Here is a 15780-nt window from a genome sequence, read left to right as displayed (position 1 = left end):
AAATGTTTCATTTTTAGTATAGGACTTTTTTCTGGTTCCAAGATGGCAACCTGCCCCCCCTCCCGCCCTTCCCCCCCAAGGAGTGCTTCTGGGAGCAAGGGGAAGGACTTTTGATGGCAAACGTCAGGGGTTAGGGGTGGGACTTCTAGTCCCAAGATGGCAACTAGGGGGCAGGGCACCTATCAAGGGGTGGGGCGGCCTTTGCGGCCCTAGGCAGTTCACCAAAATTCATTAAGCAGCTCTCTAGCTGAAATAATTTCCCACCCCTGTATAGATGCTGAATTGTCATGCTAATGATAGTAAGTCAGTGATAAGAAGAAACAACTCTTGTGGAGTCAAATTACAAGTCAGAAAACTATTTTTAAAGAGCATTTTCTTGGTGTGAAATGTGTATGTGCATATTATGTTATAAACTAAAGACAAGTCACTTACAAAATGGAAATATTGCTTTGAATCTAACCCTGGATGTATCAAAATATGGTGGCTTTAGTGTTTTCAAAGTTGGTAAAGTGTTTAAAAAAATTAAAATGTTATTCTTATGTAGAATTAATACATCAAATCAACATATTAATCAGCAAAGAAAAAAGTGTCAAACTAGCATAAACACTTCTAAATTAATTTAAATGTGTCCATACAAACCTGATGACATTCAATACCAACAAATGCAAGGTACTTGGGTACCACAGTACTCCACCTTGTGGATGGAGGGGAAAACCTGCAGCATGCTTATAGACTCAGCAGTGCTACACTCGCTAGCACCACGGCTGAAAGATACTTGGGGATCATGATTGATTGACCACAAGATGAACATGAGCCACCAATGTGATGGCGCATCTGGTAAAGCAAACCAAACTCTGGCTTGCATCCATAGATGCTTCTCAAGTAGATCTCAGGCTGTCATCCTCCTACTGTACTCAGCCTTGATGAGGCCGCAGCAGAGTACTGCATTCAATTCTGGGCTCCACAATTCAAGAAGGATATGGAGAAGCTTGAGAGAGTCCAGAGGAGAGCCACATGCATGATCAGAGGGCAAGAGAATAATGCTTGTGAAGAGTGGCTGAGAGCCATGAGACTCTTCAGCCTGGAAAAGCACAGGCTCAAGGGTGACCTGGTGACAGCCTATAAATATATCAGGGGTGTGCATCAGGATCTGGGCGATTTACTTGTTCACCAGAGTGTCCCAATGGAACACACTCCCTCCAGAGGTGGTGCAAGCACCTACTCTGGACTCTTTCCAGAAGCATTTGGATGCTTATGTTGCTGGGATCCTTTGACCCTAGCTGACTTCCTGGCCCTTGGTGCAGGGGGCTGGACCCAATGATCTTGCGAGGTCCTTTCCAGCCCTAATGTCTGTGAGTCTATACTACAGGCTTGCCTTAATCTGTTTCACAGAGTTCAAAAGTTATCTTAGACATGATGCTAGCTAATATAGCACTGCCCACTCTGTAAGCCTGTAAGTGTGGTGTGGGTTCTTTCTCCCAAGGTGGAGCACCTTGCATTTCTCAGTGTTGAATGCCATCAGGTTTTGATCCTCCCACCTTGTAAGTCTGTCGAGGCTGGCGATCCAGGCTGACCTATCCTCTAGGGCAGGAGTTTTCAACCTTTTTTGGTCGGTACCCTTGGCAGCCGATCAAGAAGCAGGGAGTCCCCCAGTGGCTGGTCAATGAGTGGGAGGGGGGCGAGGATGGCAAAACCAGAAGTGCTGGCAGTGCACAGCGAAAACAAAAGCACTGGTGGCACATGGCACGCAGCGGCACAAATTGCTGGTGGCCCTGCCCCCTACTTCTCTGCGCCGTTGCCACGTATCCCCTAGGGCCTTCCCGAGTACCCCCAGAGGAACATGTACCCCCGGTTGACACCCCCTCCTCTAGGGTGACTGCACTTCCCCGTAGCTTGGTGTCATCAGCAAACTTAGCCAGTCTGTTTGTAACACCCAAGTCCAGATCATTTATAAACACTTTGAAGAGTACAGGTTTGAGAACGGAGCCCTGTGGGGTGCCACTAGTTACTGTGTGCCAAGTTGATTCAGTTCTGTCAACTATCACTCACTGGGTCTGTTCACAGAACCCATTCCCCAGCCATTGGACTGTGAAATTGTCTAGGCCTCAATTTCCCAATTTTTCCATGAGGACATCATGGGACACGAGGTCAAAGGCGTTCTTGTTTTTAAAAAGATTTAATGGAATTGCAACAAAAAACCTTCCACGTGAGCACAAGAGCAGAAGAGTCTTTGTCAGGTAGTGAAAGAGGGTTTGGTTGTAGAACAAATGCTCAGATTTTTGCAAGAAACAAATCTGTCTCTTCTATTATTTCATTGCAGTAAAATGGTGGTTAATTTCTGGTAAAAGAAAATTAACTAATTTTGATTTTAATTTTTAGCTCCGCAAAGCTGTTATGGATCATGTGTCAGACTCTTTTCTGGAAACAAATGTTCCACTTCTCGTATTGATTGAAGCTGCCAAGAATGGGAATGAAAAGGAAGTTAAAGAATATGCACAAGTTTTCCGTGAACATGCCAATAAGTTGATTGAGGTAAGGTGGTACAAACCTAGTTAAGGCAGCACTTGTACTAATTTTAACTTAACTTCTAAGCTTTCTTCAGCTGTATTCTAGCAGTTAACAAATTCAGTTAATGTGCAGTTGGTTTAATTTCAAATTCAGTTAATTAAATTCAGTTAGTTCAGTTAAATCTTCATTCAGGTACCTACCCCACCAAAAAAAAATCTTGTAAGCAGTGATATAACAAGATGTTGCTTCTGCTGTAGTTTTAGTGAAATGGAGATAATGCATCAGAGACTCAAACTATATTGGAAATGTATTTAAAAGTGGGAGTTAAGTACTGTGGATTCATTTGTTTATATTGCGCTAAAATTTTTCTAAGGTACTGAAATGAATAGTTCCTGAGTGTTAGTTGGGGTGTCTCATGCCCACAAAATGTGTGTTAATATACATTTCCAATTAAATTTGTACCTAAATGAGCTGAGTTCTAGAAGTCTAGAATGAAAGTTGCAGATTTCCATACAAAACGCTATGAATGTCAGTGCACAACTGTAAAATGGGATTGGTATAAAAATACTAATTGTAAATTTTGGCCACCAAATAGAATTCATTCTTAATTGCAAGATATTTCTAACAGTGTTTACTTTAAACAGATTAGTCTGCCATTTAATTGCAATATGTAAAACACGGGTCAGTCTGTCATTCAAGTGAATGTCTTGGCAACTGCTTTACAATTGAGAAACATGAAATTTGTTCCATGTCTTTCTTGGTAATTGCATCTACACATGCAGTAAACTCTGGAGCAGTTTGATCTGGAATAAACTACTCCCAGGTGCAGCATCTACACATGTGCCTGGGACAGCAGCAATTAGAGCTGGGGCAGAGCAGTTTATGCCAGGGACACTCCTGCCCTGCTCTGCCCCAGGCTCCAGGTGGCAGCAATAGAGGGGCTGGTTGGTGTGCAAGGATCCTGAAAGTATGGAGCCATGCAGCTAGGTGGGAGGCAGGAGTCTGGCCCCTTGCTTCCTGGGCTGACCAGGTGCAATTTATGCCCACAGTCAGCGTCTACACTTGTATTTAATTGCAGTTAATTACTCCACTGTAAGATAATACTGTCCCTGATAATACTATCTTATGGCAGTGGTAATTAGTTTACTGTGGCCTGATGTCGTTGCACGTGTAGATGGTGATGCTTTACTCCTCAGCGTACTTCACAGTAAAGCACATGTGTAGACATGACCAGTATGTCTTAACATTGACCGACTGCCTGAGCATTCACATTTTGTTCTTTCATGGTAATGCAGACTAAACACCTAAGGAACACAGTCTGCAGTTATTATTCACTCTTAATGCATAGCTGGTTTTGCTAGCTTTTTAAAAGTTTGATGTATCCATTTATATGCTGCTGTGGGGCTAAGTGAATCATTACTGGTGCTAATAAGCTCAGTAGCATTTGTAAAAAGTCAAATGCTGATTAAAATGTATCACTGTTAATATTCTATTTTGCTGGTTGACCACAGTTGAGTCCATTTACCTTTCAGGCTTGAGTATTTTTACACCGTGAGAATCTTTATTTTTCTAAAGTAACAATGTAACTGTCAAATCAGTTTTACTGAAGGTAGTTCTCCTTGCAGTAATTTTACATTTTTCTTACTAGTTTAAGGTACTCTTGCCACCACTATATAGGTGCATTAAATAAGTATTGTGAGGCATTTTAGTACAGGTTAGCATAACCTTAGGTAACTTGAACACTGTTGGAAGTAGTAATGTACATTTTAACCATCATGGAGAAACTCACTGTGAATAAAGAAAGGACAGTGAATTTGTGTTCAGAGCAACCAGAATTCCCTGATCACTTATTCAATGCTATCAAAACCTCATTAGTGTTTTGGCTACAATACCTGAGTGAATGATACCCATAAAGAATGCCTTGCATTTGAAAGCTTGTCTAACTTTAACCAGGTAGTTCCTCCAATAAAAGATATCACCCACTAAAATCCTTACCTCTCACATACTTCATCTAAAGGTGTTCTGTGAAGAGGGACCCTTTGTGCCTCAAGGCTTGTCTAATATCTATGTATGGTTGTGTTAAGAAAAATATTACCCCAAAACCGCTTTCCTCTTGCATATTTTTTGGACCACCTGGAAAAATTAAAACTTAAAGCTGTACTAGTCTGTCTTCAGCTTTGTATAAACTGCCCATCATTGCACCCCTAAAATATGTTTTTTATGAGTACTTTATGCCAGTCTCAGTATTTTGTATTAAGGCCTAAAGCAAACTTTATTCTAATCTGTATTTCAAATTTTTTTTAAGGCAAGATTCTTTCTTGACTTGTTGCAGGTGTATGATTGTAGTGGTCTGGCCAGCATAAACTGAATAAGAACAATACTTTAAGGCCTTGTATAGACAGTCAGGGTACCTTTACATTTGCACGGGGGGGTACGCTTTAATCAGAGCAGCTCCGAGAGCCATTCTAATTAAAGCACCACAGCATCTCATGTATGAGGGTGCTTGAACTAAGGCGCATTTGACGAACTTTAGTTCAAGCACCCCATCACCATTTTGAAGTGTGGGGATGCTGATACATGAGACATGGGAGGCTTCTGGAGCACAGTAATTACACTGCTCCAGCAGCCTCCGCACTTGTGTACAGGCACCCTCAGTTTCTCCTGGGGAGTTGCTTCTCCCCCAGGAGAAACTGAGTGTACAGAAGTTCAAGCTTTTTTTTCCAGGTGTTGGAAATGGCTTGGCCTCTTCAGGAGAGACCTTGAAGTTGCTCCTGGGAGATCCAATGTCTGTTTATGCTGTGGCTTCTCTTAGGAAAAGAATATAGTCCTCCAGCATAACCCCCTCACTGTCCCCTGGGAGACTGTGTAGACTAAGGCATGCAGACTAAGGAAGCCTCTAGAGAGGTGGTTCTTAACCTTTTTGGACTCGAGGTCACCCTTAATCCTGACCTGCTGCTCCCCTTCCCCCAGCACCCCCAGTGTGTGGAGCAGGGGTGAGTATTCAGATAGTCTAACACTCCACCTCGATTCCTGCGCCCACAGCAGGCATGGGGCTGCAGCCTGGCTGGACTGGGCAGGAGCTGTCTGCACTACCCTCAGGTCACCTGCACTGCCCCTCACCCCATCTTCCAGGGTGGAGTTGCAGCCTAAGGGGAGTGGTGGAGGTGGCTGAGCCATGGCAGTGTGGTAGACCTGCGGCCCAGCATGTGAGCAGTTGGTGGCAGAAGGAGGTAAGGGCAGAGTGTCCCGTCCCCCCCTTTTCCCCCCCGACCTGTTACTCCTCAGCAGGGATCCGAGTTTTCCGTTTCCCTTGGAAAAACGAGGAAAATGTGGATTTCCTGTTTCTAGCAAAGAAAACATGGATTTTCTCTTTTAGCAGAGCAACCCAAGGATTTCCCTATTTTTGCAAAGAGCTCTGCAGACTGGCAGAGCTCCAGGCTGCAAGAGCTGTTTGCAAAACGGATAGAAAGGCCCCAGCTCTGCCCTGAGGGGAAGGGTGGGGCCTGACACTTGGTGGGGCCTGACACTTGCACTTACCGGAGGCTGCTTCAAGCTCACTCTTCTTACTGCAAGCAAGTGAGGCTTTGGGGTTGCAGGGCACAGCTGCAGGGGAAGCTGGCTAGGGTCTGAGGGAGCGGGGAGGTTTGCAGCCAGTTGGGCACTCTGGCCAGGAGGGGGTTTGCAGCCACCCTGCTCCCAACTGGAGTGCCTGGCCAGCTGTGAAACTCCCCACTTCCTCAGCCCCCAGCCAGCTTGGGCAGTCTTCGGCTGGGAGGGGAGGTTTGCACCTGGCTGGGAGTAGTGGGGGTTTGCAGCCGGCCAAGCGTTCTGGCTGGAAGCAAGCAGGCTGCAAACCCCCACCTCCAGCCGGAGTGCCCAGCTGGCTACAAACCTCCCTGCTCCCTCAGCCCCTAGCCAGCTTGGGCACTCCCTGGCCAGCCGCTGGGGTCGGGAGAGGATTTGCATCTTGCCTGCTCCTGGTCTGAGTGCTCAGTCAGCTGCAAACCGCCCCCTCCTGGCCAGAGTGTCCAGCCAGGGAGGGCCCAACTGGCTGGGGGCTGAAGGAGCGGGGAGGCTTGCAGCCAGCCAGGCACTTTGGCCAGGAGGAGGTGGAAGGTTTGCAGCCTCCCCAACTCCCTCAGGCCCCAGCCAGATTAGGCACTCCCTGGCCAAGCACTCTGGCTGGGCAGTCCAGTTTGCAGCCGGCTGGGAGCAGTGAGGGTTTGCAGCCTGCTGAGCACTCTGGCCAGGAGCGGGCAGGCTGCAAACATTCCCCGCCTCTCCCCCCCGGCCGGAGTGCCCAGCCGGCTACAAACCTCCCTGCTCCCTCAGCCCCCAGCCAGCTGCAGGGGTGGGCGTTGCAGCCGGCCAGGCACCCCATCTGGAAGTGGGGAAACTGCAAACTTCCACTCCCCTGGCCAAAGTGCCCAGCCAGCTGCAAACCCTGGGTCTCAAATGCTGTGCTTCCCACCCTGTTGCCCTACCCCAGGCCCTCTGAAACGCAGTGTGTGCGATTGGCGCGGCAAGGCACAGCATGCCAAACCAGAAAGCTGTCTGCTGCTGCAAGCTCTGTGCTGCCATTGCCACACTTTTTCTGTCTTCATGGGGGCAGTGCACACCCCCCGCCCCTCCCCCACCCCCAGATCTGGGGGATGTGGGTCCCCCCTGCCTCCTGGAAGTGCATGCTGCCACTAGGAACCAGTCCCACCTGAGCCTGCAGCAGGCAGACAGCAGGAGGGGAGCTGGCTTGTGCTCCTGCTGTAGCAACTGCTGCCTTCCACTGGGAACGGGGCTGTTGACCTGGGTCCCTGGCTCCATAGCCCTGGCAGCTGGGGGCCCCCTCAATCAGGACTGGGGGGCAGGGGCTATGGGTGGGGGGGCAAGGGGTACAAGCAAGGCTGGGGGACTTTGCGGTGGGGGAGTGAGGGACACCAACAGGTCAGGGGGTGGCATTTAATTTTAACCACAGATTTTGGGATCTTATTGTAGAATTTGCCATTTTTTGTTTGTTTGTATCATGGAAAACCAGGATCCCTGCTTCTCATGCTACTGGTGGAATTGCTGGCATGAGGGTGCTGACAGCAACAAGTCTTGCCACCCCACTCTGCCTTCCCATGCCAGGTCCTGCTTGCTGGGTCACGGGTGATTTCTGCCATTGCTGGTCTAGGCCAGCTGCAGCCCTGTGTCTGCTGTGGGTACAGAAATTGGAGAGGGTATATGTTTCCCCTGCCCCCTCCCCCCCAACTTACTTAAGGGAAATGCTCTCCATCACTGCTTGGCTGCCATGTGCATACATGCACACGCGCACACATATTTGATGCCCCCTGCCGGCCTCCTCCCACTCCCCCCAACCTCAAGCATATTTAGTTTGTTCACAGTCCTTTGATATGTTCCTATGCAGTGGCCAGCATTTCAAGCTCTCTACTGTTCAGGTTCTCAGTATTTGAATGTCTGTATACGTGGCTCTGGGTAGGTTCCTATACCAGGAGAACCAACCTGGGAGAAATCTCCCAAGTTATTTGAATGTGTGGTATGCAACCTAAGTTGGCACCCCAAACAAATTAACTGTTGTTGTCTGTGCATCTTTAAAACTTCTCATTTCTTGCCTTCTGAGTCTCCCCCCCCACCCCTCCCCCCCAGTTGCAGCTTTGATGTCCTCTTAATCTAGCTTTAACGGCATTTTCCCTTTTAAAAAAAATTAAACTTTGTGCCTTTGCTATTTGGTTAGACAGCCCCAGAATGACAAGCGAAACAACACTGACAACTGTTTGCAATCTGCTGACAAAATAGTCAGTGGCAAAATTTCCCACTAGTTCGCATGGAAGACTTTAAAGCAGAGATTGAATTCAGATTTGCAGAGGATTTTTTTTGTGTAAATTTTATTCTAGAAAGCTGTTTAGAAAAGCAGTCAGACTTGCCTCTGTCACTGTGGATTGACTTTAGGTCATAGTGTAAATAGCAAGCGAGGAATTGCATTCAAAATTTGACCCATTTGTTCATGCTCTCTAGTCTTGTAAAACATTGAAGTGCATTTGTTCAAAAGTGCGTGAGGAAACAAGCTGCATATGCATACACTTGAGATTTTTTCAAAGCATCTTCTTATAGGGAAAACAAAACGAATTTTCACTGGGGCAGTAGGAAGCACTTCTTACACTTTTTCAACTTTTCACTTTCTAATGCTGTACAACCTTTTTGGCCTAAGAACTCTTTAGAAATTTTTGCATTTGATAAAAACCATGTAAAAAGTGCTTTTTTCTTGTTTCATTCTTAAATTAAGATGCATTTCATCCCAGCTTTATTTAATATCTTATTTATCTAATTATGTATAAAATAAAATGTCTTGCAGAAGCCAGACAACAAAGTCGGCCTAGAGGGTGAAAAGTTCAACCAAGTTTTAAACAATTGCAGTGGAATGGCCTTGAAAGAGAAATGACTAGGCAGCTGTAATTAAAGCTGGAGCTAGAACTCCAATGCTGAACAGTTGACTATTAACCACAGTTAACAGGAATCTTTACAATTCAGTTTTTATTTGAAAATTATCTGGCAGAACTGATAATTGGGGAACTTGCATTTTAAAATACCTGCTTTTACATAAATGCAAAGTGTATAAATTTATTTGCAGGTAGAGATTAGAAGTTTTTTAAAAATTGATATAATTCAGAAATCTGAATTTACTGTTGTAATTCCACTGAATTCATCTGCTGAAGTCTAATTTCTCTAAGCAGTTGGCTCTCTTAGGTCTGTAGGGAGAGAGAACTTCACTGGCATAGAAGATGGCAGTAGAATTAGTCTGTTGTAGGTATGTCAGTATAACTCTGACATGGTTTGAACATGCTATTCTGATGCATTCAGATAATTGTAACAGAATTATTATTCTGCTACAACTATACCAGTCAATTACCATGTAGACGAGACTTGCCTTTCTACTCGGCATATCCTGAAAAGCACCGACTAGTTGCCATTATCAGTGCATAAAGTGGTATTATGGACTTAGCTTTGTGTTTAGATGTAAAACACCAAATGAATTGTTCGGAGCTTGTGTATTATGTAAAGTCCTGTCCTTACAGGCAGAACACTTGTGCACGTAAACAATAAACACCTCTGACTGAAGGTAATACTGAAGTGATGTGCTTTGATGGTTTTTCAGAGGCTGTTTTTCACAGATTCACAGAAGTTTAGGGCTAGAAGGGTCCTTGTAAGATCATTGGATGAAAAAAAGTTGGAAGTCATTGTCCTTATAGCATGTTGGACTTTTTTTCTTAGGCTGTTGCAGAAAAAACATTACAACTGGAAGTTACTTAATTATATGAGCAGAAGATGCTCAATGAGAATAGATGGTGCTTTTTCTTTTCCTTTTTTTATTGCAGCAGAAATGTACATGGTAATTTATCATAACTTTCAGTCTTGGGACCTCCTACTGGGTGACTCAAAACATCAAAATGTGACAAATGACTGAAATGTGGAACACTGAGCTTTGTTTGGAATCATGACATAATTGACTCTGTGAGGGGTTCTTACTGGGATGACGCTGGTGATTTCTGAACCAGGGTGCTACACAGTGCCAACAGTGTTAGCACTGTTAGGTTTGCAAGCATGATTCACAAGGTGAGCCCAGAGATTTCGAATACAAATCCGTAGTTGTGGTCTTTCTGAGTTGTTTGGTTTTTTTGCAACAGGAAACTGTTGTATTGTTTTTCTGTGGTCAAAAAAACCCGAAAATGAAGACCTGGCATTTTCTGGGTGGTGCTGCGAGTCTAAAAAAGGTTGAAAACCACTGGTCTAGAAATTAAAGCAGTAGTTGTGACCTGTTCGGGTAAATGTACCCTTTTGCAGGTTTGTTTTTGAAAGGTACTGTAGATGAAATTTAAGTATTAGAGATTTGGGTCCTAATCTCAGCTCTACCCGGAGTACTTTTTTGTGCAGCCATTCTGTTATCTCCCTTTTATCTGAGGGTGAAGGGTGGGGGAGGGGTGAACATGCTGCTGTTTCCTAGAATAAGGAGTCATGCTTGGAAAGAGTTGTGGAGCACCTAACAGTATTAAGAACAACAGCAGTGGAGATGAGACTTGAAATCCTGGGCCTCCCCACTTGAGTTCTCCACTTCGTGCACTTTCTCCTTTGACTCCTCTTCTGTTTTGTGTGCTCTCTCCCCTTTCCTCTGCAGAGCACATTTGCCTGTTGTGGTCTGTCAGAACAAATTCATCTTAGGCAACCTGGTAACTTGATGGGTTTCTGGAACGCAGGCCTTTTATTGTCTTCTGTGAATTACTGCTTCAAGAGAGGGCAAAAACTGCTTTTAAAAGGTTTTCAGTTGACACGGGTGAGGTATGACGTGCCTCTGTTCCTCTTACAGTATTGAACAGTATGTTTCAAAAGTGGCTTTCAAAGCCATTGTACTAGGGTTAGTTAGTCTGTTAAATGAGCTATTTGCTTTACCTTATAAGGGGGTTCAGTACAAGTTCAGAAGTTGACTTGCAAGAATAACCAGGGCATTACTTTGACAGTTGGCACATTACTTTTTAGAAACTGAGTCTCGGATATTTTCTCTAGCCTTGCCAATCAAACCTACAGCAGAGCCAGCTATTTGCTCCCTTGGAGGGGTGACAGAACCGTAAGACGTAATGTTGAGCTTGTCAGTCCTTTCCTTTCAAACATCTTGAAATTCAGTTCCAGTCCAACCAAAATGGCCTTTCCCTGCCCAGCTTAGCTCTCATTCTCCCCTCTGCAGTTCTGTTCGTGTTTTACCTTTGCAGCTGGTTTTTGACCAATATACCAGTTTTTGCTGTTCTGATTTTGAAAATGAAATACCAAAAATGTCAACCAGTAACTTTGTATTCATAGCATTTAATATTTCAGAAAAAAAATGAAAACTTAGGTTTGTTGACTTCCAACTGTCTGGTACTGTGCAGTTTAATTGGAAAGCTTTTAGGTTTGAATAAGATTGTGCTGATACAGTTATCAGGGATTTCTTTCTAATGTACACTTTTAATCCTAACTAGTTTGCAGTCTAAAAATGTCAAAGATTTAAGGGTGCAAGGTCTAATGAAGGATATTTTGGAATAGTTCATAATGCTTTTAAACTCTGAATAAACCTTGCTTTTCAGGGACATGCTTCTTTTTCAATAGTTAATACATGAATACTTTTCTCAAGTGAGATTTCACTTAAAAGCCTTTATTCCAAACTCCTCCCCCCACCCGCCCACTAAAAAAAAAAGCAACCCAAAACAAAAACCTTGATTTAAGACCAGGAAGCAGATAGTGTATGCTGTGTCATAGTCTTTGTTTTTCTTAGCTGAAGGAGCTATGCTGATCATCTAGGGCAGCGGTTTTGAACCTGTGGTCTGCACATTGAGGAAAAGAAAATACTTGGTATCAAATATTGACATGAAACTATTTCTGAGTTCTTGGAGATTTTAATCTCTTAAGACTTAAACCACTGTCGTTGCTGTGGTACCTGAGAACCTACTTCCCCTGTGATGTGAGCTGTTTTATCAGAAATGTTTGCAAAGCTTCTATTTTATTTGTATATTTTGTTGCATTCAAAGATAAGCTTCCAGTACAGGGTAAATGTCTTCACCCTCTGGGATGGACAGTGGAGGTGAAGGCATCCAATTCAAGAATCTAATTTCCATGTTAAAATTTATAGTAACATGTTTATTCAACAATTCAAGAGAACAGGCACGTTGTTGTAACGATAATTTCTGTGGATAAAACAGACAGCAGTTTAAAACAAATATATACAGTAAATGACCCACATTTCCTTAATATGCCATCTAAAATTTGATGCATCTTCCAGACGAATAAACTCTCTCTGCAAGCTCATTTTATCCGTCAACTATTATCTTTATAAATTCATTTGCCGTTGTTAATATCTTCTTAAGCATTCATTCTTTGCATAAATACATAATTATAAGTAAAATAAGAAAGCATCACCAAATCATTCCTTTCTTCATTTCCTTACAAAACGAGAGAGACCCTGCATAGAATACTTAAACAAAAGCAAGCAGTCTTTTTGTACAGTTCTTGTGTTTGTCGCTTGTTTCACTTAGTATGTTGACACTGTATAGCAGAGGTGTCCAACTCGTTTGGCCCCACAAATCTGGCCTGTAGGGCATCCTGTGAGCCAGACAGCCCATTTCCCGGCAGCAGCTTGTGAGTATGGCTACCGGAAGGTGAATTCATCAGGGGGTGAATGCCACTGCCACTTACCCCACCTGCCCCTTTTTTTTCCTCTGCAGTTGATTTTTGATTTTTAGTTGCTAGTGGTGACCCAAGACCTGAATTTGGTGGACAAGGAAGGGTGGGTGAGGGAGAGGGGTTAGGTGGCAGTGGCATTCACTCTAGGTGTTCTGGAGCTGCACCAACCCAGTGGCTCTTGCAGCCATGCCAACCAGCCGCATGGGGTGCAGTTTAACTGCTCACGGTCTGCATATAGCCTGCAGGCCAACAGTTAGGCAGCCCTGCTATACAGCATTGTGTAACAGCAGATTCTGTGATTGCTGGTAAGTACAAAGGGTAGAAAAATGGAAATACTCTTTAATTTACAAGGGTGTAAGTGGGGAAGGGAGAAGGACAGAATGGGCATAACAGAGGAAAGGGTGCTCCTTTTTCTTTGCATGTGTCTTGAGACAACAGAGAGAAGAGTAATCTGTATGGCTGGAACAAGCTAATAGAAACATAAAATGATTGCAGATTTGAACTGAACTTTGATACGAATGGAGAGTGTTTAGTGGAACTGAATAGAGCATTCTTCTTGTTCAGTATTCATGGAGACCATATCGGGAAGCTGCAGTAATCAAGTTGAAATGAGATAGAGCTGTTGAATATTCTTCAGCAGAGACAAAGTCCTAGTAGTACTATCCATGGAGACTGAAGTAACATTTGTGAGATTTACACTTTTATCTCTGGGGGCCAAAGGAGATACGAAGGCTATGGGCAGTGAAGGTAGATGGGACGCAGAAGAGATGGAATTGACTAACTGGTGATTCTCCTCCATTACCCCTTCTTCCCCACCCCAGCAAAATTATCTTTTCCTCAGTGACGGGCATAAGTATTCAATAGAAAAATGCCTGTAAAGGATGTCTATGAAGGTACAGTTCATGTTCACAATAATAGTGGCCTGTAGCCTTTAAAAACAAAAACAACACACACCACACACATGTAGGTAAAAACTGTTAGAGGGCGTAACAACATTCTACTTCCAGGCATGTCAATGTTTTTGTCCCAAAAGCGCTTTTAAATAGCTTTAAGAGCTTCATGCATGGTTACCTCTGCTAGTGCTTTTAATACTTAATGTATAAGTAACCAAATACAGCCCAATGCCTGGTTTTTAATCTTATTATTCCCTAACTGTATTGGAATCTAGACAAGTAATGTCATCGAGGACTCGGAAGCTTTTTTGTAGAAGTAGTTCCTTCTAGTAAATATTTCTTCCTCTATACCTTTTTCCAGGTGGGCAGTGCATTTACAACCCCTCTATACTCAGTCAATTTCCGGTGCTAAGTTAACTGGAAATAAGTTTTGGTGCCTAATTAGTTGCTTAACCAAAGGAACTTTTATGGACTTTTGAAAACTTTACTTGGCATTCATAGCAGTAAGAAGTGGAAGGTAGGCCTTCTGAAAACCATGGGGTAGATGTCAGGGGAGAGCAGCAGGGGGAATATCATGATGAGCAACTGCTACAGGCTATCAAACCAGGAGAAGGAGGTGGACATGGTCATCTTTTAAGCAACTGAAGAAAGTTTTCACATCACAGGACTTGTTTCTCATGGGCCAAATTAATTACCAGGGCATCTGCTGGGTGGGGAGGTGGGGAACATAACAGCATACAAGCAGTCCAGTAAATTCTTTGATAACTCTGGGGACAACTTTTTGTTAAAAATGGGGTAGAGGTAAGTATTAGAAGTATGGCATCTCCAGGGCTGGAGGCTGCATGTCAGAACCTGATCTGGCATGTCAGCTCTGGGGCTGCATAGTGGAATCTGATCCAACATGCTGGTGCTAGGGCCTAATCCTGGCATGCTAGCACCGAGGTGGCATGTTGGGTCTGACCCTGCACACTGGCTACAGGGCCAGGCTCTCAGTCTAGAACCATGTGCTGACTAGAGCTATGTGCAGCCTGGGGCAGTGTGCTGGGTCCAGCTATGGACCAGCCCCAGGCACTGGCCTAATCTGGTACGTGGTTGGGGAAATAGGTCCCCAGGGGTCCAGAAATATGTGGTGGGGGGAGGGCAGGAAGCAGTGGCAGCATTAATTGCATTACCTCACAGAGCCATGGTAATTAATGCTGCCACTCTTTGGCACCTCTCTTCCCCCTCCCCCAGCTCTTCATTACAATGTGTAGCAAATTTGCAGATAACGCCATGTTGGGTGGAGTTGCAGACACCCTGGAGGGCCAGGCTAGGATTCAAAATGACTTGGATAGCCTGGAAAAATGGTCTGCAGTCAATGAAATGATAATCAGCAAGAACAAATGCAAAGTCCTGTACTTTGCACAGAATAATTTTATGCACAAATGCAGACTGGGGAATGAGTGGCTAGGCTGCAGTACCTGTGGGATACATTGAGTCTGAATAAATTGAGTATGAGCCAATGGTGTGCTTTTGTGGCAAAAAAAAAAAGTCAGCAGCGTGTTGTATCAACAAGAGTGTCACTTTAAAATCAAGAAAAGTGATTTTTTTTTTCTTCCACTGTATTCAGCACTGGTGAGGCCTTACTTGGAAGACTGTGTCCAGTTTTGAGCCTCACTTTTCAAGAAAGATATGGACAGATTGGAGAGAGTCCAACAGAATAACAAAAATTATTTAGTGGCCTGGAAGGCAAGACTTCTGAGTTGAGGCTGAAAGAGCTAGGGTTATTCAGTCTGGAGAAGAGAAGACTCAGGGTGAATTTAATATGTCTTGTATATCTCCAGGGTGATTATAGAGTGGATGGAGTGGGAGACGGGACTAGAAATAAATTACCTCAAGCTGTAGCAGAGGAAATTTAGGTTGGAGATTAGGAGGAACTTTGTGCCTATTCAGGGGAGGGAGTCAAACTTTGGAACAGGCTACCTAGAGAAATTGTGGAATCAAGAGCAAACCAGGCAGACACTTAACAGCATACCTGCCTAAACAATCCCAGCCATCTTGAACAGGGGTGTAAACTAGGTGATCTCATGAGGTCTCTTTCAGCTCTAATTTCCTATGATCCTATAGCAAAGGAGAGAGTGCTGAGATCAGGTTCACATAGATTCATAAATTCATAGATGCTAGGGTCGGAAGGGACCTCAAT

General features: G+C 44.2%; 1 protein-coding gene across 1 annotated transcript in view; it reads left to right on the top strand.

The window, feature by feature from the left end:
• Positions 1 to 15780, top strand: part of CTNNA1 (catenin alpha 1) — a 157320-nt gene that overhangs the window by 90998 nt on the left and 50542 nt on the right. The window contains exon 8 of the mRNA XM_019534836.1: positions 2380 to 2532. Coding sequence (XP_019390381.1) covers positions 2380 to 2532 — 153 coding nt within the window. The remainder of the gene's footprint in view (positions 1 to 2379; positions 2533 to 15780) is intronic.

The sequence above is a fragment of the Crocodylus porosus genome, unplaced genomic scaffold (assembly GCF_001723895.1).
Source record: "Crocodylus porosus isolate Cpor-Errol unplaced genomic scaffold, CroPor_comp1, whole genome shotgun sequence".
NCBI lineage: Eukaryota > Metazoa > Chordata > Crocodylia > Crocodylidae > Crocodylus > Crocodylus porosus.
This window is presented reverse-complemented; position numbering and strand designations above follow the sequence as displayed.